Source organism: Heptranchias perlo, chromosome 3 (assembly GCF_035084215.1).
Source record: "Heptranchias perlo isolate sHepPer1 chromosome 3, sHepPer1.hap1, whole genome shotgun sequence".
NCBI lineage: Eukaryota > Metazoa > Chordata > Chondrichthyes > Hexanchiformes > Hexanchidae > Heptranchias > Heptranchias perlo.
The window spans coordinates 42,369,932-42,397,036 of NC_090327.1; the positions used below are offsets into that span (position 1 = coordinate 42,369,932).

The 27,105-nt window shown below is 40.8% G+C and overlaps 2 protein-coding genes across 4 annotated transcripts in view; one reads left to right on the top strand and one right to left on the bottom strand.

Annotated features, from left to right (window-relative positions):
* The window catches only part of virma (vir like m6A methyltransferase associated), a 133,538-nt gene extending 114,672 nt beyond the window's left edge, over positions 1-18,866 (top strand). For 2 of the 3 annotated variants that reach the window (XM_067979251.1, XM_067979252.1), the window contains exons 22-26: positions 1,537-1,862; positions 10,327-10,386; positions 16,446-16,508; positions 16,951-17,085; positions 18,485-18,866. In XM_067979251.1, coding sequence (XP_067835352.1) covers positions 1,537-1,862; positions 10,327-10,386; positions 16,446-16,508; positions 16,951-17,085; positions 18,485-18,621 — 721 coding nt within the window. In that variant the 3' untranslated portion in view covers positions 18,622-18,866. The remainder of the gene's footprint in view (positions 1-1,536; positions 1,863-10,326; positions 10,387-16,445; positions 16,509-16,950; positions 17,086-18,484) is intronic. The other variant, XM_067979253.1, reaches the window with a different exon arrangement.
* rnf41l (ring finger protein 41, like) overlaps positions 18,825-27,105 on the bottom strand; it is a 61,493-nt gene continuing 53,212 nt past the window's right edge. Inside the window, exon 8 of the mRNA XM_067979292.1 lies at positions 18,825-22,836. The gene's annotated coding sequence lies outside the window, so the exon portion shown is untranslated. The remainder of the gene's footprint in view (positions 22,837-27,105) is intronic.

Genomic DNA, 27,105 nt, shown 5'->3' on the forward strand with positions numbered 1-27,105 from the left:
TCTAATAAATTAGTCAAACATGATTTCCCTTTCACAAAGCCATGTTGACTCTGCCTGATTGCATTGAGATTTTCTAAGTGCCCTGCTATAACCTCCTTAATAATAGATTCTAGCATTTTCCCTATGACAGATGTTAAGATAACTGACTTGTAGTTTCCTGCTTTTCTATCTCCCTCCTTTCTTGAATAGAGGAGTTACATTCGCTATTTTCCAATCTGAAGGGACCCTTCCAGAATCTAGGGAATTTTGGAAAATTAATACCAATGCATCTACTATCTCTGCAGCCACTTCTTTTAAGGCCCTAGGATGAAGTCCGACAGGACGTGGGGACTTGTCAGCTTTTAGTTCTAATATTTTTTTCAGAACCCTTTCTCTGGTGATGGTAAATGTTTTAAGTTTCTCCCTTCCTTACACCTCTTGATTCACAATTATTTCTGGCATGTTATTTGTATCCTCTACAGTGAAGACGAACGCAAAATATCTGTTCAATTCATCTGCCATTTCCTTATTCTCCATTATTAATTCCCCAAACTCATCTCTCGAGGACCAACGCTCACTTTACTTACTCTTTAAATACCTGTAGAAACTCTTACTATCTTTTTATATTTCTAGCTAGCTTTCTCTCGTACTCTAATTTCTCCCTCCTTATTATTGTTTTAGTCACTCTTTGATGTTTTTTATATTCTGTCCAATCTTCTGACCTACCACTAATCTTCGCGGAATTGTATGCTTTTTCTTTCAATTTGATACTATCTTTAATGTCCTTAGTTAACCATAGATGGTACATCCTTCCTCTAGAGTCTTTCTTTCTCACTGGAATGTATCTTTCCTGATAAGGTCATTTCTCTTTATTGTGCTCATGTCATCCTTAATTAACAGAGCTACCCCTCCACCTTTTCCTGGCTTCCTGTCCTTCTGGGAATATGAAGATCTGATTGCTTTTTTGGCTGTAAGTGTAAAGGTCCTATGTAAAATGAATTTGAGCAGTCACAACAGAGTTTCTAATGGGGGTGGGCCATATTGTCTCAAACTTGCTACTTATGACAGTTTGTTAGAGAAGCCTCATATTGTTTGGTGTGGGAAACGGAAATGTCTGACTGGAACAGTAGTAGGTTTGAAAGGAGAGTCGAAAGGGCTTTTTTTTTCGCAGTTGACTGAGGCTGAAATGGCCACTAGGTGATTAAAATCTAAATGCAATCTATTCCCAATACTAATATTCCTTACCTTGTGCTTTCAGATGAAAAATATATAAAAGTTTATTTTTAAAGTTATAATTTGATCTAAAATGAAGGTTTATCCAGTAGATGCAGGTCCATAGGGGGAAGTTCTAAAGGATGAGGTTGATTATGGAAATCATTCTATTACAGAACTTTATATTAATTATCTTAACCTCAACTTCGAATATAGTCATTTTATGAAAAATATAACTGAAGTATACTTTTTCTGTAAAATTCAAGGTAAGTTTTATTTGCATTTATAAGTGATGGTAGAGTCATTTTTAAATTTTCTGTTATCTATTTCTGAATTTTATTTTAGTGGAAAATCTGAATATATAGAGCCTGCTAAACGAGCCCATATAGTGCCGCCTCCCCGAGGACGAGGCAGAGGGGGATTTGGGTCAAATTGTAGACCTCATGATATATTTCGGCAACGGAAGCAAAATACAAGCAGACCACCCTCAATGCATGTGGACGATTTTGTAGCAGCAGAATGCAAAGATGTTCCCTCCTCTGGCCCACCCCCAGCAAAAAGGACAAATAAAGGACCTCAGAAAGCTCCTCGAGGTGGATTTTCTGGAAATAGAGGAGGACGAGGTGTCTTTCACAGTCAAAATCGTTTCTTTTCTCCACCAGCTCCCAAAGGTTTGTTAATATTTACCATAGACAATTCCTATGTAACTTAGTGTGACTACTGAGCAAATTGAAATAATCTGGTTATTTGTATTTTATTTATTGCTTCAGCAACAGAAAAAGCTATCCTCAATAGAATCAGGGATAGTTCCTTTAGATTGGAAGGTAGCTCATATAGTACTGATTTGCAAAAAAAGGGACAAATCAGAGCCAGGAAACTATGGGCCCATCAGCCTGACATCCATCATTGGGATCCTAAGAGATGCCTTTTTTGATCACGGAAAAGAGTTGAGGCCATTAGAAATACTTCTAGAAAAGCCTGAAGTATACTTTTGAGGTTTTTTTTGAAGGTTAGTGGATGAGGGTAATCCGGTTCACATTGTCTACCTGGACTTTCAGAAAGCCTTTGACAAGGTATCTCACACTAGGTGACTTCACAAGATAGAATCTTGTGGTATCAATGGGAATTTGATACGCTGGATTAGGAATTGGCTCCAATCCCGCAGCCGAAAAGTTGTAGTCAACGGTTGTGGATCAGCCAGGTTACTAGTGGTGTCTCCCAGGTATCGGTGTTAGGCCCGCTACTGTTCACTGTTTTTATTAATGACATGGACAGTGGTGTTGGGGGTGTGGTCAGTATGTTTGCAGATGATACTAAAATTTGTGCAGGAGTAAGACAGAAGAGTACAATCTAATGCAAAGAGATTTAGATGCGCTAGGGGAATGGGCCAAACAATAGCAAATGGCATTTAAACTAGATAAATCTGGTGTCATGCATGTTGGTAGGACCAACACTTATCATTTTTTTTTATTCGTTCACGGGATGTGGGCGTTGCTGGCGAGGCCAGCATTTATTGCCCATCCCTAATTGCCCTCGAGAAGGTGGTGGTGAGCCGCCTTCTTGAACCGCTGCAGTCCGTGTGGTGACGGTTCTCCCACAGTGCTGTTAGGAAGGGAGTGCCAGGATTTTGACCCAGCGACAATGAAGGAACGGCGATATATTTCCAAGTCGGGATGGTGTGTGACTTGGAGGGGAACGTGCAGGTGGTGTTGTTCCCATGTGCCTGCTGCTCTTGTCCTTCTAGGTGGTAGAGGTCGCGGGTTTGGGAGGTGCTGTCGAAGAAGCCTTGGCGAGTTGCTGCAGTGCATCCTGTGGATGGTACACACTGCAGCCACAGTGCACCGGTGGTGAAGGGAGTGAATGTTTGCGGTGGTGGATGGGGTGCCAATCAAGCGGGCTGCTTTATCTTGGATGGTGTCGAGCTTCTTGAGTGTTGTTGGAGCTGCACTCATCCAAGCAAGTGGAGAGTATTCCATCACACTCCTGACTTGTGCCTTGTAAATGGTGGAAAGGCTTTGGGGAGTCAGGAGGTGAGTCACTCGCCGCAGAATACCCAGCCTCTGACCTGCTCTCGTAGTTACAGTATTTATATGGCTGGTCCAGTTAAGTTTCTGGTCAATGGTGACCCCCAGGATGTTGATGGTGGGGAATTCGGCGATGGTAATGCCGTTGAATGTCAAGGGGAGGTGGTTAGACTCTCTCTTGTTGGAGATGGTCATTGCCTGGCACTTGTCTGGCGCGAATGTTACTTGCCACTTATAAGCCCAAGCCTGGATGTTGTCCAGGTCTTGCTGCATGCGGGCTCGGACTGCTTCATTATTTGAGGGGTTGCGAATGGAACTGAACACTGTGCAGTCATCAGCGAACATCCCCATTTCTGACCTTATGATGGAGGGAAGGTCATTGATGAAGCAGCTGAAGATGGTTGGGCCTAGGACACTGCCCTGAGGAACTCCTGCAGCAATGTCCTGGGGCTGAGATATTTGGCCTCCAACAACCACTACCATCTTCCTTTGTGCTAGGTATGACTCCAGCCACTGGTGAGTTTTCCTCCTGATTCCCATTGACTTCAATTTTACTAGGGCTCCTTGGTGCCACACTCAAGGGCAATCACTCTCACCTCACCTCTGGAATTCAGCTGTTTTGTCCATGGTTGGACCAAGGCTGTAATAAGGTCTGTAGCCAAGTGGTCCTGGCGGAACCCAAACTGAGCATTGGTGAGTAAGTGCCGCTTGATGGCACTGTCAACGACACCTTCCATCACTTTGCTGATGATTGAGAGTAGACTGATGGGGCGGTAATTGGCCGGATTGGATTTGTCCTGCTTTTTGTGGACTTATCATTTACAGGGAATGATGCTGAAAGGAGTTGAGAGAGAAAAAGGACCTAAGTGTTACTGTGCACAAATCACTGAGAATTCACCACCAATGCAGAGAAACTGTAGCCAAAGCAAACAGGGTATGGGTTGTATTAATAGAACCATTTAGTCGGACACCATTCTGTCATTATACAGGTCGTTGGTTAGGCCGCATCTGGAGTACTGCGCCCAATTTTGGTCCCCCCACATGGTGGGTGATATAGTGGCCTTGGAAAAGATTCAGAGGAGAGTTACGAGAATGAATCTTCGCGTAAAGAACCTTAGTTTAAAGAGCTGGGTCTATTTACTTTAGAGCAGAGTAGACTTGGAGGCGACCTGATATAGGTATATAAAGTAGTGAAAGGACTGGATTGTGTGCCTATTGATAGATTATTTCAGTTTCACAGATTGGGGAAGACTAGGGACATGCATTTAAACTACGCAAAAGTAAGAATAGGCTAGGTGTTAGGTGCTTGGCTGGGGCAGATATCGCATCATATAGAAGGTAATTGGATTAACAGTTAACATACGCGTGGTCAATGTGACCTGGACTGGTTTCGATCGCCTGAGGGGGCCGGAGGAGAATTTTCCAGAGTTTATTTTTCATTATTGGCTCTGGGATTTTTTCCTGTTTTCTTTTGTCTCTCACAGGGGATTACATGGCAGTGGGGGGTGGTGTTGGGAAGTGTCCAGTCATGATGCCCCTGGCATCATGAGTCTAGGGCAAGATTCTTGGACTAGCTGGTCTTTTCCTGTCTGTCATTTTCGTATGTTCGTAAAACATGTCTACATAATGTCCCCTGTTTCAAGTTATTGCAGTATCCTTTTATTTTTGATTCTATCATCTTATAGTACCAAGAATCTTGTGTAGACAGCTCATTTAAAACACTTTGAACTCTCCTTTCAGTGTTGGCTTTTGATTTCATGCTGCCGCATCATATATGATCAGTGATGCAATGAATGTGCAGTAGACCTCTTTATTGGTTTCTGCTGCAACATTTTGAGCATTTCAAAATCTTTAGAACTTTGGCACTGCTGCTAGAGTGGTATCTTTCTAAATCCCCAGAGCTCACTGCTTTGCTGCCAATCATGTCTCCTTGATGCATAAATTTCTTTGTTTGATTGAGTTTCTCTCTGCCAATATATTCATCTATGTGTCCTTTGCCCAAGCATTAAATTTAAGTATTATTTCAGCTTAAACTTAATCTGACAAATCAACTGTAATAGTAATGATTTGTAACCATTGTTTTTGTGCTATCATACTATCACTGTGACATGGCCTGTTCACTTGCATCCTTAATATTGTGGCTTCTGTATCAAGATCTACAGTATCCATAATTTATTTTCTAAGGTATGATATTGAAAAATTGTAGATAGCCTCTCATCATATTCAAGCTTTTCTTGAACAATTTAGTAATTTCATTGTCTAAAGATGTGTTCTGAATAGGTTTCTAGCACAGACAGTTTTTCCAATGTGCAAAACTCATGGTAATGTCTTTCTTCCTACTCTAAACCAATGTAAATGGTTCCCTCTCTTCAGATATTGTTCCCCTTCCTTTTAAATCTGCCGTCACTACCCCCTTCCTCTTAAATCCCACTCGACTCCTCCATGCTTGCAAACTACTGCCCATCTCCAATCTTCCTTTCCTCTCAGGTCCTTGAATGTGTTGCCGCCTCCCAAATCTGTGACCATCTTTCCCACATCTCCATCTTCAAACCTCTTCAGTCAGGTTTCCGCCCCTGCATAGCATTGAAACGGCACTAATCAAAGTCACAAATGACATCTTCTCTAACTGTGAGCATGGTGCACTATCCCACCTCATTCTTCTCGATCTCTCTGCAGGCTTTAACACGTTTTACCGCACCATCCTCCTCAAATGCCTCTCTTGCATTGTCCAGCTGAGTGGGACTGCCCTCGCCTGGTTCCACACTTACCTGTCCAATTGTAGCCAGAGAATTTCCTGCAATGGCTTCTTTTCCCACCTCTGCACTGTTACCTCTTGAGTCCCCCAAGGATCTATCTTTGGGCCCCTCCTATTTCTCATCTAAATGCTGCCCTGGGCGACGTCATCCAAAGTCATGACGTCAGGTTCCATGTGTATGCTGACGACACCCAGCTCTTCCTCACCACTGCCTCTCTCGACCCCTCCACTGCCTCTGTGTTGTCAGACTGCTTGTCTGACATCCATTCCTGAGTAATTCGCATTTTCCTCCAATTAGACATTGGGAAGATCGAAGCATTGCCTGCAGTCCCCATCACAAACTCCGTTCCCTCGTCAACGATTCCATCCCCCTCCTTGGCCACTGTCTGAGAAGGAACCAAACTGTTTGCAACCTTGGCGTCCTATTTGATCCTGAGCTGAGCTTCCGACCCCATATCTTCTCCATCACAAAGACCGCCTACTTCCACCTCTGTAACATCACCCATCTCTGCCCCTGCCTCAGTTTATCTGCTGCTCAAACCCTCATCCGTGCTTTTGTTACCTTCAGAGTCGACTTTTCCAATGCTCTCCTGGCCAGCCCCTCATCTTCCACTCTCCATAAACTTGAGCTCATCAAAAGCTCGACTGCCTATATCCTAACCCGCACCGAGTCCCACTTACCCTTCACCCCTGTGTTCGCTGACCTACATTGGCTCCGGGTCCACCAACGCCTCAATATTAAAATTCTCATCCTCATGTTCAAATCCTTCCATGGCCTCGCTCCTCCCTATCTCTAACCTCCTTCAGCACTACAACCCTCAGAGAACTCTGCATTCCTTCAACTCTGGCCATCCCCTACTTCCTCTCCACCACTGGCGGCCATGCCTTCAGCTGTATAGGTCCGAAACTCTGGAATTCCCTCTCTGAACTGTTCCGCATGTCCACCTCTCCTCCGTTAAGACACTCCTTAAAACCTACTTTTTTAACCAAGCTATTTGGCCACCCATCGTAATTTGTCCTTCTGTGTCTTGGTGTCAATTTTTGTCCGATTACGTTCCTGTGAAGCATCTTGGGATGTTTTCCTATGTTGATTGTTGATGAATAGTATGAAAAGGATCCCATTTAAAATGAATCCAAAGAGCAAGTTTTATTTTAACAAAAAAGTAAACATTTCAGAATAAATGTACAGATTACACTGATGACTGGTAGTGGATTACAATCCAATTATTGGATCAATATGTACAGATAACATGGTAAACTTCTAGGGAAGCACAAATAGCTTGCTCATCTGCTAAACTCTGAGACTGGATCATGTTCATATATGTTTATATACAATCTAATCCTGATTATTCAGTCATTTTTGAACTAAAAATTGAATTATCCAATAATTTTAAATTAAGCAATGTAAATATTGGAATTGAGTAGACTGGATTATGAATTTTTGATTTTCCGTTCACAGCTGTTGATACTGTGGGAAAGGGACAAGCAACTTGGTATCTAACATAACCCTCCATTTGCTGTTCAATGTATTGCACTGTTTTGATTATTGATGATATCCGTAACACTAAAAGTCTTTCTAGTATAAGAAAGAAATCTGCTATCAGTTTATTTTACAATGTACAGCATTTGAAAAGATGCTTGTTTCTGTTTGCATTTTTAAGTATCACTCTTGAAGTATTGATCTATAGTGCATACTACAGTTAAATAGAGCCCACACTAGTTTACGAAATACTTATGTTTATTGTTGTAAATTTAATTGTGCTTACAAACAAATTGCTGGGTGTTTGCTATTGGAGAATAGGAACAGGAGTAGGCCATTCAGCCCCTCGTGCCTGCTCCGCCATTTGATAAGATCATGGCTGATCTTTGATCTAACTCCATATCCCTTAATACCTTTGATTGCCAAAAAGCTATCTATCTCAGATTTAAATTTAGTAATTGAGCTAGTATCAATTGCCATTTGCGGAAGAGAGTTCCAAACTTCTACCACCCTTTGTACATAGAAATGTTTTCTAATCTCGCTCCTGAAAGGTCTGGCTCTAATTTTTAGACTGTGCCCCCTACTCCTAGAATCCCCAACCTGCAGAAATAGTTTCTCTCTATCCACCCTATCCTTTCCCCTTAATATGTTCGATCAGATCACCCCTTAACCTTCGAAACTCCAGAGAATACAATCCCAATTTGTATAATCTCTCCTCGTAACTTAACCCTTGAAGTCCGGATATCATTCTAGTAAACCTACGCTGCACTCCCTCCAAGACCAATATGTCCTTCCGAAGGTGCGGTGCCCAGAACTGCTCACCGTACTCAAGGTGCGTTCTAACCAGAGTTTTGTATAGCTGCAGCATAACTTCTGCTCCCTTGTACTCTAGTCCTCTAGATAAAAAGGCCAGCATTCCATTAGCCTTCTTGATTATTTTCTGCACCTGTTCATGACACTTCAATGATCTATGTACCTGAACCCCTAAGTCCCTTTGGATATCCACTGTTTTTAACTTTTTACCATTTAGAAAGTACCCTGTTCTATCCTTTTTTGATCCAAAGTGGATGACCTCACACTTGTCTACATTGAATTCCATTTGCCACAGTTTTGCCCATTCACCTACTCTATCAATATCGCTTTGTAATTTTATGTTTTCATCTACACTGCTTACAATGCCACCAATCTTTGTAAACAATTTTACAACACCAAGTTATAGTCCAGCAATTTTATTTTAAATTCACAAGCTTTCGGAGGCTTCCTCCTTCCTCAGGTAAACATTTACCTGAGGAAGGAGGAAGCCTCCGAAAGCTTGTGAATTTAAAATAAAATTGCTGGACTATAACTTGGTGTTGTAAAATTGTTTACAATTGTCAACCCCAGTCCATCACCGGCATCTCCACATCGGCAAAGTTAGATATGAGACTTTCTATGCCTTCATCTAAGTCGTTAATAAATATTGTGAATAATTGAGGCCCCAAGACACATCCCTGTAGGACACCACTAGTCACATCCTGCCAATGTGAGTACCTACCCATTATCCCTACTCTCTTGCCTTTCGCTCAGCCAACTTCCTAACCAAGTCCGTACTTTTCCCTCGATTCCATGGGCTTCTATCTTAGCTAACAGTCTCTTATGTAGGACTTTATCAAATGCCTTCTGGAAGTCCATATAAATAACATCCATTGACATTCCCCTGTCACTACTTTAGTCACCTCTTCAAAAAATTCAATCAGGTTTGTCAGGCACGACCTACCTTTCACAAATCCATGCTGGCTCTCTCTGATTAACTGAAAATTCTCGAGGTGTTCAGTCACCCTATCCTTAATTATAGACTCTAGTATTTTCCCCACAACAGATGTTAGGCTAACTGGTCTATAATTCCCTGGTTTCCCTCTCTCCTTTCTTAAAAAGCGGAGTGACATGTGCAATTTTCCAATCCAGAGGGACAGTTCCTGAATCTAGAGAACTTTGAGATTGCTATTTTTTGCCAGCGTATGTAAAGGATATATTAAATGTGAATTGGTAATTGATTAGACATCTAGGAGTAGAATTTTCACAGGAATTCTCTGATCTCTCGCTGTAACGTCAGTGGAAATGGGTGTTTGCACCAGTTTCCAGGATTAACGCAATCTTTCGCTGAAGCTACGGTGGGAGATCTAAAGAACCTTTGCGGAAATTACTGACGATTCAATTTTTGACGGGAAGGAAGCATGCATGTTTAAATTAATATACTTTATGAATCAGGGCCTTACTGTTATGTTTAAAAGAAAATGTAGTCACAACATTTTAGAGGAGCATTTTCATCATGAAAATGTATTGCAGAATGTTTTTTTGGCTTGTTTGTACCTGAAACTGAACATATCAACACAAAGGACAGAATTCCAACAGTTTACAAGACAACAAACAGCCAGGAGCACAACAGGGAGGGGTCAGGGATAGAGGGAGAGAGAAGTACATGCAGTTGTGATGAAACTAAATCCTCTCCCTTTCCTTCAGATGATGCTTTTTTTTTCATGGAGCCTGTACATGTGCATATCCGTATTCTCGTGTTCTGTCACAATTTAAGAAAGGAACAAATACTATTAAGGGAAGAAAGAATTCAATAGTATTTTATAAAATTTGTGTCATTTTGATTTGTACCAACAATCAAAAGCATTATAGAGTGCCAATTATAAACATATGATGAAGAAATGCCTTTTGTGACTTACTCCTATGTCATACTTGTGTTTTTGCTCTGGGAATTGTAAGATCTTGTTTTAAGGAGAATGTGAAATAGTTCACAATACAAGGGAGGAGTGAGAATTAGAAATAAGACATAGCAACCAAGTGGTTGGTAGTACTTTTTATTAATCTTTTTCTTTTTCTCTTTGTAGAAGATCTACCTTTTATTCCAGGTCATGCAGTAGGACTCCTGCATCCTAGCACTAGAAATCGTAAGTAATTTGTTGTCTCTGTCTGTGTAGAAAGTTATAGATTAATCCACACACAGTAGAAAGAATTTACAATGCATAATCTGTTATTATTGTAAACTTGATCACAGTTGAACTTATCTGAAATAATATTTGGGCAGTAAGTATCTCCCCTTGTAATGGATTTTTGGTTGTGATTGCTCATACACCATATTCCATCCATGATGGTTATTGGCACAAAGGGGCTTGAATCCATCCCAGATTAATGGGATTAAATTTGGCTCTAAACTGGCAATCTTAATCAGAGAGGCTCCAAGGATGGCTGGTGTGGGAAATGAAAATTACGGTGGTGCAGTTGGGTGTGCTTTTCTGAGATTGATGCAGAGTAGAGGGAACTTAACTCTGCAGCTGACTGTTAGACCTGGCCCTGGGTTGATGAGGGGTGGTAGATACTGACACCAGATGCCTGAAATATTAGTTTTCCATGCACCAGCATTAAGTTAAGCACAAAAATTCACCAAAAAAATTGTTCATGGGCATCAGTTGACTACACATTACAGCTCCAGTACAAGCATCTTTCTCCTGGTCTAATTGTTCAAGTTACACAACCTGGATAGAACAGTAGAATACTGCAAGTCGACTACCGTGCTAAATTGACTTTTTTTTTAATTCCATTTTAAAATCAAAATTATATGTATACATTTCATCCTACTAACTCGACAACTGGTTATTCAGGAAGTTGACTTTAGTCCTAACCTGCATTTTTAACTCCTCTAAATTAAAAGGTAGGACAGGTATTTTAAATTGTACCTCAGCAGAAATGTAGGATCAGCTGTTAAGGATTCTGGATCTGAAACATTTCCACTGAAGAGCATTATTGTATTTAAGTCTAAATCTGGATAGCTGGAGTAGTAAATAAGGTCTAATTCATATGGAATTGCTCTCAACTTTCACTTGTTACATTGAAAAGCCATGCTACAGGTGATCCTCCTGGCATGATCCAGATGCACATATTGAGTATAAGGAATGTGTTCTACTGATCAATTTTAAAGTTATTTTTGAACTTCCAAGTATTCACCAGACTGCGTGGGAATTTCATGAGTAAGGTTATTCAGCTCAATTAATTTACTCCATTGTTTAGTGTTCAGGACCCAAATGAACTGTATCCATCCTCTTCTCAAAATCTTTTTGTAAACAATTTTACAACACCAAGTTATAGTCCAGCAATTTTATTTTAAATTCACAAGCTTTCGGAGGCTTCCTCCTTCGTCAGGTGAACGATGTGAAAATGAACGAAGGAGGAAGCCTCCGAAAGCTTGTGAATTTAAAATAAAATTGCTGGACTATAACTTGGTGTTGTAAAATTGTTTACAATTGTCAACCCCAGTCCATCACCGGCATCTCCACATCAAAATCTTTTTGTACAGGGAGAACCAAGTTAGTTCCCGTAGCTTGTTACACATCATTGATTTAAGATTCAGTAAAATGGTTGACCTTCTGAACAGTGCACAATACTCCCAGATGTGGTCTGTCTATTTATTATCTCTATTTAGCAAAATTTTATTATAATGCATCCCGTATAATAGTCTCAACACTCTTCTTCCAGCTAATTTTAAGTTGACTTGGCCTAAAGTTATTTTGGGAACACTGCGTGTCCTTCCTTGAAAATTTAAATCACATTTGCTTTTTCATGTTCTCTGGTATCCACTTCTTGGTATGATTCTATCCTGTTTCCTACACCCAAGTCTTTTAAAATTCTGGATGAATGCTGTCTGGCCTGGAAAAAATAGTTCACAACTTCCTTCCCCTTTTTGTCCTGTAACATGATTCAATTGTGCCACTACCTTGCCCAAATAACCATTCGAACTCTGTGAACTTTAGTAGTTTATTTTACCATGGGCACGTCACAGGCAAGCCCAATCTGGTCCTTAAATAATGCCCACACGAGCATTTTCCTTAAGGTTCACAGGACAGCAGTCAGGAGCAAGAACCGTAGCTGATTTCTCATCTCATCCACGCGTGGCTGCGGAGACCATTTATAGCCTCTACCATCACCCTGGCTGAGATCAGTTAACTTTATACAGACAAGAAATTGAACTTGAAACTTTCTGACATTATGCCCAACCATGCAGTTCATTTACCCACAAAGCCATTATAAACCTAATTTCTTTTAAAGTAGAAAAAGGCTGTAATCTATTAACCATTTCTTTATTCAAGGGCAAGCCCCTAAAATCCTTGTTATGGTTTCTGGACTGTTGCTACTTTTCCATTACCAGCACTGGTTAGAAGAAATCATTAAATGAATAAACCAGGATAAGGAAGTATAGACATTGGCTAATTTTTTTACCACAGTAATGTAGCTCCATTATTTGCCAAACCATCTGGATTACTTAAGTACATGTCAAACATTTGACCTCATAACCAGACCTGCCATTTCTAATAGTATTCCTGCAGCCAGTTCTTCCATAGTGCTGTCGGTTTTTCCTGCACATCCAGGATCATCTCGTATATCTATGAAGCAGTACTTTCACCTCCTCTGGAAGAATTGAAATTTGAACAAGTAGGCGCTCTGGGCAAAAGGTTCATGGAATTATTTTATGCAACTTAGCATGCCTGAGAATCGCAGGTGTTCTGCAACAAAAAAAAGTGCCCAATTAAGGAATAGCTTATTTAGGGACTAGATTGTGAGGATCCTGGAAAGCACTTCCTCCCTGAACTTCTATCCCCATGTTCTCTTTTTCTTCCTCTCTTCTGAAAGCATTGACTCCTGCTGGGTGCAGTTCCACAAACACCAGTATTTCCAGTACTTCACCCAAGTGAATTTTAGCTGGCTATTCAATCATGGGATATGCACAATCCTGTTTCTACCCAATGTACATACATGTTCACTATCTGGTGTTGGTCACTGGATAGCAATCAAGAGTGAGATCCCTGTCTGCTTTATTTTTTCCTTCTCTCTAGCCCAGGAGCACTGAGGCCATTTGTTTTATAAATAGAAGACCAGAGTACAAGAGTAAAGATTTAATTATAAATTTGTGCAAGGCAATAGTTATGCCACGTTAGGGTACTGTCTGCAGTTTTGGGCACCCCTTTATAGAAGTCATTAAAGCCATAGAGAGTGTATTTCACTAGGATCATACCAGGGATGAGAAGCTATAGTTATGAGGAAAGACGTGAGATGCTCAGATTATTTTCACTGGAGCAGAGAAGACTAAGAGGAGATTTAATCGAGCTTTTTTTTACATTATGAAGGATTCTAATAGTGACTAGTGAAAGGCTATTTCCTCTTGGGAAGTCAGTGATGAGGGGTCACCAATTTAAAATTATCACTGAGAGTGAGGAGAGGGTTGGTCGAGCATGAATGCTTTGCCACAAGGAGTGGTTGAGGCAGAGTCCAGATGCAGGGGGTATGGGATCCTTTTTACAGCACTTGCTACATAGACTCCAGCTTCAAGTGGTATCATTGGCTTTGAATTGTTTCAAAGGCAATGTATATATAGTGTTATGGAAATGTGAACCGACAGCACAATCATGTCAACAAGCAGGGCAGGACTTAATGCCATACAATAACAGCACTGGTTCAAGGTGCATGGGAAAAAGGCAGTGCTCTGAGGGTGATAAATTAATTCCATCTGGCATAAGAAATCCATATAATTTCCACATATATCTGAAAAGTTCACTGTGGTCAACAGTTTGGATAAACTTGCCATTCAGCAGAAATTGTCTCACTGAATAAGTGCACTAACTTACAGCAGAGTTATCTCCTAGAATGGTATTCATTCTATATTCTAAAAGTTGTGTTAGAGGCCACTTGCATATGTAATCCTCAGTTTCATCCGTCATCGCCAGTTATGGCTACGAATTGATGTGTACATCAATTAATGAGTATGGCTGAGTTATGCTCGTCTCTGCCAGAGACCAGCCCTTTCCTAATAGATACTATTTGGAGAATATTATGTGGAGGATAGCTAATGAAGAAGATAATATTCTTATCCTTAGTGATGAGGAATATTGTGCCTAAAGTGAATCATTTATTTTGGTATCACTCACTTTACTTCTGTATGTGATTGGTTCACCTTCCCTCCCATATCCCTCAAAAGCCTGTTTTTGTCCAGTAACATTTACCTTCTCGATTAGCCATTAAAAGCAAGTTGTGAAATTATATTTCCCATAATTTGCATTTTGATACTGCATTTTTTTCTAATACATTTTCTCAATCACCATCCTCATCTGACTCTAATAAAATGATCAAGAGTATAATTTAAATGTTCAGCATTTACCTGTACCATAGAATCATCTAAACCCAAATGTTCCATCTCTAGTTTTTCAACTAGTTTTCACTTGCTTCTGAACACTCCATCCTACAGCAATGTCCACCCTGCTCCCTTGCTGCACGTATTATTAACCACCTTGAACTTCTTGAAAGTTGGTTTCTTCCACTTTGTTTCAGAATTGCTGTCACTGGTGACTATTACCTGTTCTTTACCTGGTAGCTTGTATTCTAAAATTGTTCCCTCTCCCACTCCAAAAATAGTTTAACAATGGCGTTACATCATTTGGAGCACCTCCACTCCTAAACTTGAGAAAGAACTTAATATTTATATGTAGATGTCTCTGAGTGCTTCATATACAATTACTTTGAAGTGCAGTAACAGTTATGTAGGTGAATTTGGCAGGTGTTTTGTGCACATTAATGTCCTTGAAGCAGCAATGAGGTGAATGACCAGTTGATCTACTTTTGTGATTTTGTTGGGGAGAAATATGGGTCAGAGAACCAGCAGGACTCCCTACTCTAAGTAGTGCCATGGGATATTGAATATTCATCTATAACAGGAGCAGGCAGATGGGGCCTTAGCTTAACATCTCATCCAAAGGACAGCTTCCCTAACAGTACAGCACTCACCTCAGTACTATAATGTCAGCCTACGTTATATGCTCAAGACTTGGAACAGGGCTCGAACCCACAGCTTTTTAGCTCGGGGGCAACAGTGTTGCCAACTGAGCCAAACAAATGCATGCAAAATATTAAGTACAGCATAAAATATTAAGTACATGGAATCCTGCTGATGGCCTTGTATTATCACAAAGACCACAAAATCCTGGTTTGATTCCCAGTATGTGCTGATTTAGGTGATTATATTGGGCGTTAGAAATGACTCAGATGCCTCTGGGCTAGAGAGGGGGAAAAAAATCAGTCATGTTTTTTGCCCCTCATCGCTTTCCAGTGACCGCTGCTGGATCATAAATATGTGTAGACGTCGACTGAGAACAAGACCAGACTCGGCTGTGCTATATCTTGCAGTCAAATAGGCTTTTGACACTCGCCGTCTAGGCTCATAATGGAAGGATGAGCACCGAGACAAATTAAGTTGCTAGTGCTAATGGAATCATAACCCAACAAGTGTTGGTGCCTTTATGACAGGGAGAAAATTGGAAAAAAAATTGTAACAGTATTACACTTAAATATTTTTGCTGTTGTTTAGGTGAGTGGATTTATTTCAAAAAAATTATTGCGAAGTTTTAAGTCTACACAGTACCTTTTGTTTGCTGTGTGTTTCTTAATCACAGTTTCATTTGTTTTTCAAATCGTACTGTTGGTCAACGACTGGCATTTTCATTTTCTGAATTTAATTTTCACCTTTTCATAAAATGATTAATGTAAATGTACTTTCAAAATGTTGAAAGGATTAACGCAATATTAGAAGTGAGCAACCATAAATCTCATTTTGTCAAAATGCAAAAATAAAATTGCATATGCGTACACGAATATAACATTCAATGTCATTTACCTCCAGCTATTCTACTGACAAATTTACATACATACTAACATGTGAACTCTCATTGTGTCCCACAAATAAACTAACTAATTTCCAGTCTCCAGTCAGCTACAGATACATTTTAAATCTCATGCATTTGACTGTAAAATGTAAGAAACAAAACTGGCCACCTTGCTGCGAGAATAAGTTTCACTGCAGCTAAAATGTTTCATCTGCAGATTATTTTGTGAATTTAATTTTAACAGTATCACAATTGTGCTTTCTGATGAATAAACAATTTTTTTAAAGTCCCTTTCATTTCTACAGAATTTCATTTGTGCGGTGGTATTTCAAGCCCTTTTTATGCAGCAAACAGTCTGGATGAATGGGGTACTACAATACTACATTTCATATTTATATCTGTTTGCACAGTATTTAACTGTTAACAAAAGTCAAGGATATGCAACAGAAAAGATGGCATCCTGCTTTTAAGAAGGATGCCCACTGCAGCTCTACTTACCCAGGATATTAGTGGGAAGCATGCTATGGTTTGGCTTGTAAATCATTCTCCCACTCCTCTGTGCATAGCTGTTTGTCTTCTTGTGGCTTTTTTGACCTTCTAAACATGTGCCATTTCCCCACTCCTTGGGAAGCTCTGCTATGTCTGTGTTTAATGATTGCATGGTGAAGGTATATTCATTACAAAGTATTTAAGTACATTAGAGATTAAGGCAACTCTTTTCAGCTGTAATTTGTGTCCATTCTTCTAATGCATTGTGTGTGTAATAGTTATTTCTGGAGTGCTTTTTGAAGAAAGTTATTTTTACTGTAGGAAATTACAGCCGTCGTGAAGGAGGACGTGGCTCAAGCTGGAGTGCCCAGAACAGCCCCCGCGGTACATACAGTGAAAATCGAGGTGGTCAAAGCAACTTTAACAAAGGTCCACCATCAAGACAGCCATCAGCAGGTAAGGCTACAGTAGTGAAAATCGAATTGCAGTTCTGCAAACAAGTCCCTACTGTTTACTTTTTTAAAAATGTATTTTTAATATGGATAGATTAAGGAACAGGAATCTAATGGTCAGAGGTAGATGGGGAAGGAATACAAACTCAGATTTCAAGTTGGGCATGTTTTGCTCAGCACAGAGACCTGGTGCTCTTTGTTTTACAGCAAATGCAATCAGAGCAAATAGTTAGATATTTCTTATTGAAATGCCCTGTGAGTAGTAAGCAAAGACAGTGATTTGTTTGGGTAATTCTTGCCACTCTTCCAACGTGTGATGGCACGCCACTAAAATATTAAGTGGAGAGCATCAAGTAGTAAAATATTTTAACATGAGGTAAAAGCACAGACCAACAATTACTGGCCTATTCTGCATTTGTAAATATAAAAGTGTTCAATCAATAATTTGCTTTGTAAATGTCTGTGTGGTTCTACTTAGCAATCAAAGATTACCAGATGTATCTGAACTAGTATGGATTTCACAGGAAAGCACTGCTGGACCTGTATGTTAACCATATCAATGGAAGTAAAAACTGGAAAACAGCAATAAAAAAGAGCAGTCAGAACCAATGTTCTCTCACTTTTCCCCAGGCAGGATAATGATCTCTTAGACATTTTTATACCTCCAGGAAAAAAGATTTTCTTTTATTTAAAGGTGCACCACTGCATTGCCTGCAAAAATGCAACTTTTTAGTAATTTGGATTAAAGCTGCCTGTTTGTTTCTGAAAATTTCTCTCTGCCCCCCCCCCCCCCCCCCATTTGGATAACTAGTTGCTAGGCACTAATTGATGATATTACACCACAGTATCAGACTTCTTAATTAGAAGTCAGAGTGCAAATCCGATGCCTATACTTGGTGCCTGTTGGTCTTCATTTAAAATTATCTGAGGGGAAGTGACCAGGAATTCCCTTCTGATATTTATGGTGAGTTAAAGTGCAATATCCATATCTGTGAAGATATGCTTTGATTGGAATGTTCATATTACTATGCCAGGTGGATATTTTTTGAGTGGGAGGAGACAACCTGGAGTACACAGTATATAGGCAGTAGCTACAGTAGGGTTAAGGGAGATGCGATCCTCAATTAACTTCACTGGAAAGTGAGCTCCTTCAGAAGATTCTGTTATAATTTATATGGAGTTAAATGTGATGGATCAATAAAACCCTTGTGTGTTTGAAAACCATTAACAAAACTTTCTTTGTGCGTCTTTACACATTTTATTACACCTGGGAAATGTTACAAGTTTGAACCTGTGATTTGCTTTTGTAGCAGAAGTCATTCTACTCCCTACACTATTTTAATAATTATCTCTGCTTTACAATCTGAACTTGACAAATATTTTGCTGGTGTTTTGTGTTTCAGGATACCGTCAGAGTCCCCGTGATCGTACATCAAGGGGTCGAGGAGCAGGACCATCATGGGGAGGAGGCAGCTCAAGAGGAAAGTTTAGTGGAGGAAGTAGTGGAAGGGGTAGACATGTGCGATCCTTTACCCGCTAAATGGAGATTTTTGCACGTTTTCTTTATCTGTGAACAAGTAAATGTTTTTTTCCCCTCAAAAGACGATGAAGTTGTGTGAGAGATTCTGTAGTGGAGTTTGTGGCACTGAAGGACCAATATTTGACTCCAGTAATTTCTGGTAGTGAGATTTAGTTTCAAGAAAAGTGGATATTTTCTTTGAAAAAATTTGGAAGATGTTGTCCTTTTATAGCAGTATTGAAATTTTAATAAAATTGATCAAAAAAGCCAAGTTTTTTTCATTTAATTTTCATAATTGATAATCATCAACTGTGAATGGAAGAGGTTCCACATAAAATCGCATCAAGAGATCATGTCATGCCATGTTCCAGACACATTGTGTCGTATACAGTTATGGACTGATCCTCAGACGTTACAGTCCTGCATTCTCAGAATCCATCCATGCTGGTTTCCTCATTTTTACTAGAGACTAAATTACAGAGCAGTTCAGATTTATAAAGTACATTTACAGCAAAAAAGTGCTTAAGATTATAGGTGACTGAACAGATCTAGAACCCGTACTAAACTATTCCATCTGAGCACTTTTTATTCTACATTAGATATCAATGAGGAAATATCTTCTAAAACCAAATAGCATAAAATCCAGTAAATGCCATCTTTTTGCAGATCTTTATCCCAGTAACCTGGGGATGCACTGATGTCATTTAAGTATTAGACCAGCTGAACATAAAATTACAGGTGTAACCAACACACTGGAGTTTGCATTTTTCATTCCACATCCTCCACAGACTAGCAGTATAAAAATGTTATACTGTAGATAGGTAGTGCTACACCTGGTATCCTACTTTTGCTTTGTATAAAACCTCTAAGACCTGCTTCATTGTGCCAGTTTAATATTCCCCAGTAAAAGGATTCTTTGTTTCTCATGTCAAACTCATATCCCCAAATTTTATGGCATTCTCCAGCTTCTCCGCAGAAATAAGTTAGTCGTACATTAGACCATCAAATATTCTCGTAGTTTGTACAGCCAATCTAGATCTTTGTGTTTCATGTTTAGGTTTCTCAGGATGTTACGGCATTAACACCAGTTAGCAACAGCCCAGAAAATACTATGCTGTTATTTTTAAGACAAGCAGACTAAAGAAAGGCTGCAAGGGGTAATTTTCCTGGGTATAGCACCTGAAAACAGATGATTTGCTCAGGAAAAATGGGCACTAATCCTTTTCCCCCATTATGTGCCTGGATAACAATGCAGCAGAATTTCCTGTCTGGATTTTCAGATGGTTGAACCTGACTGCCTGAAGAAGGTGGAGCAATATAAATTGCATGCAGATGAATGTCAAACACCTGTGCACGTAGGTTTCTGGTACCTGTTACTGTTCAGGAGAAAACTGCTCTCAGAAGAACCTGGTGTTACAGCTTCCAGAGCTGCTGTTTTAATGCTACTTGTCTTAAGGGACAAGCTAGCATTACCAAGAAAGGTCGTTACTTTTTAATAAGTTGTTTTGCTGCTTCAGTACTTGTTACAGAATGCTGTTAGCTTCCACTACATGTAAAGGGACTGTTCAGTACCGTGACCCTCTCACTGCCCCCTTTTGTGATGTGGCTTATTCTTCATACCTGCATTTGTTACCCCGTTCCTCCAACTACTGCAACAGTGCTGCTCTTTTACCAGCTCCTTACAAGGCAGACTGTAGAGATGCCCAAAATGCTGCTCCCATCCCAGCCATGGCACAGAAGCATAAACTCTTTCCCGGGGGAAAGGAACCTTTAAATTAATGTGAAGACCACGGACATGTAAATCACAGTCCCTGAACTGAGCATTTGTCAGAGCAGAGCTGAGCTTGTGCTCCGCTGTCCTTTCCAGCACTCCCTGCTCCCGATCACTCATGCTAAGTGCTTCACCAAGTACTGATCTATCTAACTCACTGTCTAAGCGACTCGGGGGGCAAATCTCCGCTGGTGCTTGGGAGGGGTGGAGTGAACAATGGTGCTTCTTTGGAAGGCTGTCCTCCTCCAAGTCCTCTTCCACCCGGTCCAGGCATTGAGAAGGATCGAGGAAGAATTAGAATGGCAATGAAAGGCTACACAGTAACACCACTGGCATCACCATATAGCCTAAAGTTGCTAAGCTCCTTGAATGACTGATTGCTTGAGGTCAATGAAAGGGTACAATAGGCAGGCACCCTGCCGAATGCAGCCCCCACCCTCACCCCACAATGACTATACTCTTCACACTGAACGGCCCAACTAAATCAATGGCTGCCAGCTCCATCTGCAAGAGCCTGAACGCATGCTGGTCCTCCCCTAGTTTTACCCCTCTGAGCAATCCTCACACATTTTCTCAGTGTTGCTGCCTAGATTTAACCACAACAAATGACAATACCTTTTACGGACTGGTCTCGTGGTAATGGCTCCTACTTCTTAACTGTTACGCTGCCTTTGTCAATGGAAGATATGGGTTGAAGATAAATAGATCATCTACATTGTTTATTTGCTTCATTCCATGAATGATGTGTGTCGTCCACACACCACAGTCCCATCTATCTGCTGCTCTGAGGCTATCGTTGTAAGGTGGGTGGGGGCTTACTGTTAAATAGTTCATTTTAGCTTCAAGTAAAAATGAACTGGCACAGATGCTGGAGCAGCAGCCCATATGCACCATCGCATCATGGCAACATTTATAGATGTGTCCTTCCCCAGCACCCATCAAGCTAGACTAAACTCCTTTAAATATCTGGAGAAGCATAGCATTTGAAGAATAAAGGAGACCCTGGGGGCATTCCCATTATAAAATTGATAGAAGGGGAAACCTGAAGAAATGGTGTAAGTGGCCATTTTTAGCTGTTCCTCCAGGGGTTCTGCTAAAATTCCAGAAACCTACCTTTACCACAATCTAATTGAAATAATTAACACAAGAGTGTTCATTTATCTGTCTCCAGTGGGGGTAAAAACCCTCAATATATTTGCACTTCATTTATTGCCTAATTACAAACCTGAGATTTGAATAATGTATTTGTATCTCCACAGAAGAGTTATATAAGTTGTACATAGGAAGGCAAATGGTAGGTTGGCCTTTGTTGCAAGAGGATTTGAGTACAGGAGCAAGGATGCCTTACTACAGTTATACAGGGCCTTGGTGAGACCATACCTGGAGTATTGTGTGCAGTTTTGGTCTCCTTACCTAAGAAAAGATATACTTGGCATAGAGGGAGTGCAGTGAAGGTTCACCAGACTGATTCATGGGATGGCAGGACTGTCGTATGAGGAGAGATTGGGTTGACTAGGCCTGTATTCAATAGAGTTTAGACGAATGAGAGGTGATCTCATTGAAATGTATAAAATTCTGACAGGGCTAGACAGACTGGATGTAGGGAGGATGTTTCCCTGGCTTTGGGGGGGGGGGGAGGCGTTCGATACGGGGTAGGCCTTTTCGGACTGAGATGAGGAGAAATTTCTTCACTCGGTGGTGAACCTGTGGAATTCTCTACCACAGAAGGCTGTGGAGGCCAAGTCACTGAATATATTTAAGAAGCTAAATAGATTTCTAAACACAAAAGGCATCAAGGGGTAGGGGGAGAGAGCGGGAATATGGTATTGAATGGCGGAGCAGGCTCGAAGGGCCGAATGGCCTACTCCTGCTCCTATTTTCTATGTTGCTATGTTTCTTACCCCTAAAATTGTCAGATAGGCTACTCTAATAATAAAAAAAATCTACAAAATGCACATCAACACATTAGTTAGGGCACTTTTTGTTAAAAACACACAGACTTCAATGCCTAGACTTGTTGCACTCTTCTTTCATTGCCAGTAGGAACGTAGTCAATGCATGGACTGGCATACCTATTTGAAACACCAACAAATATATTGTACCACCTTTAGTTTCTTTAAATTCTGATTACTATAATTTTTTTTCTTACAGGAAGAATAGGTACCACTTGAAAGGCTATATGGTTAAAGTGCAAACAGTTGATCTAATCCATTCACAGACATTGATTTATCAGTGATTGTTGCTTGCTTTGTTTCTATCCAGTTGCAGATGATGGTTGACAGGCAGTCGAAGTAGTTGTGAGGTAACAATATCCATCCTCTGGATAATATAGAAACTTTTGAACAACGAAGGAGGGTTCCACAACATCATGCAGAGTTTGGTATTCTTTTGTAGACCTCTGGAAGCAATATTTGAAATGAGATCCTCTGAAGTTCAGCAGAGAATGACCATGGGAATGTGAGGGGCTGAGGAACGAATTACAGAGAGGAAACCAGCATTAAAAGATTTGTTTTTTTAAAACTTTATGTTGCAGGTGTGAAATGTATTTTTGATTGCATGTTAAAGAGGGTGTATCACCATTTGGTGGAAAAATATATATTAGATAACATAAATGGAATTAGGCTTGAGGTTTGATCATGTAGTGGGTTCCACAGCATTTTCTTGACTTCTTGATTACCTGATCATTATAACCTATGTCACCTTTCACTAAACCAAAACCTTGACTTAGATCTGATGTGGTACTCGAGCATTCCGATCTACTGTGCTCAACCCAGATATCGATCTTTTGCTGGTAGAAGGTATACTGATCCGATGTAGCAGTATCTTATTTCACACTGTTCCGATTTGTCTCCATGTAACCACATCTTAATATCAAAGACAACAGCAAAACAGCACTTGGATGCAGACTAATACTGCACCTGCAATGCCTGTTTTCCACCTTTGACAGCAAACCAGCAAAAAAATAAGTTAGAATCATAGAAAGGTTACAGCATGGAAGGAGGCCATTCAGCCCATGGAGTCCACGCCAGCTCTATGCAAGAGCAATCCAGCTAGTCCCACTCCGCCGCCCTATCCCCGTAACCCTGCAAATTTTTTCCTTTCAAGTACTTATCCAGTTCCCTTTTGAAGGCAGAGATTGAATCTGCCACCATCACCCCCCTGGCACTGCACTCCAGATCATAACCACTCGCTGTGTAAAAAAGTTTTTCCTCATGTCATCTTTGGTTCTTTTGCCAATCACCTTAAAACTATGCCCTCTGGTTCTTGACCTTTCCAACAATGGGAACAGTTTCTCTATCTATTCTGTCTGGACCCTTCATGATTTTGAAAACCTCTATCAAATCTCCTCACAACCTTCTCTGATCCAAGAAGAACAACCCCAGCTTCTCCAGTCTATCCACGTAACTAAAGTCCCTCATCCCTGGAATCTTTCTAGTAAATCTCTTCTGCACCCTCTCTAAATCCTTCACATCTTTCCTAGTGTGGTGCCCAGAACTGAACACAATACTCCAGGTGTGGCCAAACCAGTGTTTTATAAAGGTTCAACATAACTTCCTTATTTTTATACTCTATGCCTCTAAAGCCCAGGATCCCATATGCTTTTTTAACCACTTTCTCAACCTGCCCTGCCACCTTCAACGATTTGTGCACATGTACCCCCAGATCTCTGTTCCTGTACCCCTTTTAGAATTGTGCCCTCCAGTTTATATTGCCTCTCATTCTTCTTACTGAAGTGTATCACTTTGCATTTTTCTGCATTAAATTTCATCTGCCACAAGTCCACCCATGCCACCAGCCTGACTGTTTACTACCCTTCCAAGTTTTGTGTCATCTGCAAATTTGGAAATTGTGCCCTGTACACCCAAGTCCAAGTCATTAATATATATCAAGAAAATCAGTGGTCTCAGCACTGACCCCTGGGGAACACTACACGTCCCTCCAGTCCGAAAAACAACCGTTCACCACTACTCTCTGTTTCCGGTCCCTTAGCCAATTCTGTATCCATGTTGCTACTGCCCCCTTTATTACATGGGCTGCAATCTTGATGACAAGCCTACCATGCGGCACTTTATCAATTGCCTTTTGAAAGTCCATATACAATCGCATCAACTGCATTGCCCTCATCTACCCTCTCTGTTACCTCATCAAAAACTCTTATCAAGTTGAATTAACACGATTTGCCTTTAACAAATCCACACTCATCCAAGTGACTGTTAATTCTGTCCCGCATTATCTAAGTTTCCCCACCACTGAGGTTAAACTGACTGGCCTATAGTTGCTGGGTTTATCCTTACACACTTCTTTGAACAGGGGAGTAACATTTGCAATTCTCCAGTCCTCTGGCACCACCCTCTGATCTAAGAATGTTTGGAAGATTATGGCCAGTACCTCCGCAATTTCCACCCTTACTTCCCTCATCAACCTAGGATGCATTCCATCTGGACCGGGTGACTTACCTACTTATAAGTACTGCTAACCTTTCTAGTACCTCTATCAATTTTTAGCCCATCCAGTATCTCAACTACATCTTCCTTCACTGAGACTCTGGCAGCATCTTCTTCCTTAGTAAAGACAGATGCAAAGTACTCATTTAGTACCTCAGCCATGCCCTCTGCCTCCATGAGTAGGTCTCCTTTATGGTCCCTAATTGGCCCCACCCCTCCTCTTACTACCCGTTTACATGCCTGTAGAAGACTTTTGGATTCCCTTTTATGTTGGCTGCCAGTCTATTCTCCTACTCTCTTTGCCCCACTTATTTCCTTTTTTACTTTCCTTCTGAACTTTCTATATTCTGCCTGGTTCTCACTTGTGTTATCAACCTGACATCTGTCATACGCCCCTTTTTTCCGCTTCATCTTACTCTATCTCTTTTGTCATCCAGGGAGCTCTGGCTTTAGTTGCCCTACCTTTCACCCTCGTGGGAATGTACCTAGACTGTACCCGAACTATCTCCTCCTTAAAAGGCCTCCCACTGTTCAATTACAGTTTTGTCTGCCAATCTTTGATTCTAATTTACCCGGGCCAGATCTGTTCTCACCCCACTGAAACTGGCCCTCCTCCAATTGAGTATTTTTATTTTAGAGTGGTCAGTGTCCTTTTTCATAGCTATTCTAAACCTTATGATACTATGATCGCTGCTCCCTAAATGTTCCCCCACTGACACTTGCTCCACTTGGTAGGTAGCACTGCTGCTGCTAGAGCTGATTCTGATGCACAATGTTCGGAAGTGGTTTCTATTGACACCTCTGGCAGCAGCACCATCACATAAATGGAAAGGCCATCTTTATTGGCCACTGAGAGCACAGAGGAAATCATCTCCCTTCTCTTCTCTAAGTTTAATGACATTCTAAATCCCCCTGGATGACCAACTGAAGGACTCACATCCACCCCAACTGGTGCTTAGTTACTTAGTTTATACATTAATGAAAGAGCTTGCAACACTGGGTCCTTGTCTTTGGATTTACATAATCAACTTCACCTAATTCCTATCTGGTACTGTAACCCCTTAAGGGTTTAGTATTTCCATATCTATCCATACTGAGACAAATAGCTTATTAGATCTCATGGAAAAATCTCAGTTACCCATTGTACTTACTGTAACCTGGAGTTTCTTTTTAAACCAGTAAAATCTCAACTGGAGTCTCTGCAGGATCTTATGTTCATAAGGATTTGTTTTTAGACACCTTCAGATTACAAACATCTGCATGTCACAGCACAATTCAGAATCATATCCTTTGCTGCAAGGCTTTGGTGGAATACTCCCTTAGAACTAGCTGTGGGAATTGCGGTAGTATCGGACATGAGGATGCTGGAATTTCTTTCCCCCCCAGAATGAACCACTTTGCACCATGATAACAGTTTCTTCCTTGTTAAAATGGAAGCTTACCTGCAAGACAAATGTACCTTGGATTCTGAGAGTCTCATTGATACATCAATCTGTTGGAACCAAGGATTGTTTTGCTCTTACAGAATTTAAAGAGATCTGTTCCCATTGCAGGAGTAACATTAGGGTACGCTAGCCTGGTAATTATATTGCTGGATTAGCAAACCAGAGACAAAGGGGGAGAAATTCAACTGCAGGCTGCTCGTTTTTCCAGCGTAAAATCAGTGTAAAACCTCCAAACTTTGCATTGTGATCGGCCGCACCAGAACTGAGCCAGAAGTGCGCTAGAAACCCTATTGGCTCAGGTGAGTTTTAGTCATTCAGGGTGACCACCTGAAACAAGGGTTAGGCTCCTTAAATGTACAAATTGGGGTCATATGCCAGCTGTAGGACCCCAAATCCAAAATGCAGGCAAAAATGGATGGAGCACGTGGTGCACATGTTATAATAGGTGTTGAGCGGCCTAACCAGCGATTCTTAAAGGGACCACTAGAGGCAGCTCAAAAAAAGGACATGAAAATTTTCAGTTTTTATTGTTGTGGACCTAGCAGCAGGAGTGCCCACAAAAAAAATTCCAGCCTGTTGGCACCTCAGTGTAGGAGCCAGCTGATTTCCCACCCTCTCCAACCGTAAACCCATTTCGCCGCACAACTTGCTGGTGGCATTAAAATGAGGCACAATGCTGAATTTGGCAGAAGCCTCAGGCTGCACACAAGGAGCTGTTGCACAGCTGACTTTGCGTCTGTCCGTTTTGGGCACAAATTAATTTCTTGGCCAATGAGTTCAAATCCCAGCACGGCAAGTTGTGAAACTGAATTCAATAAATCTGGTAATTGGCTAGTACCAGAAA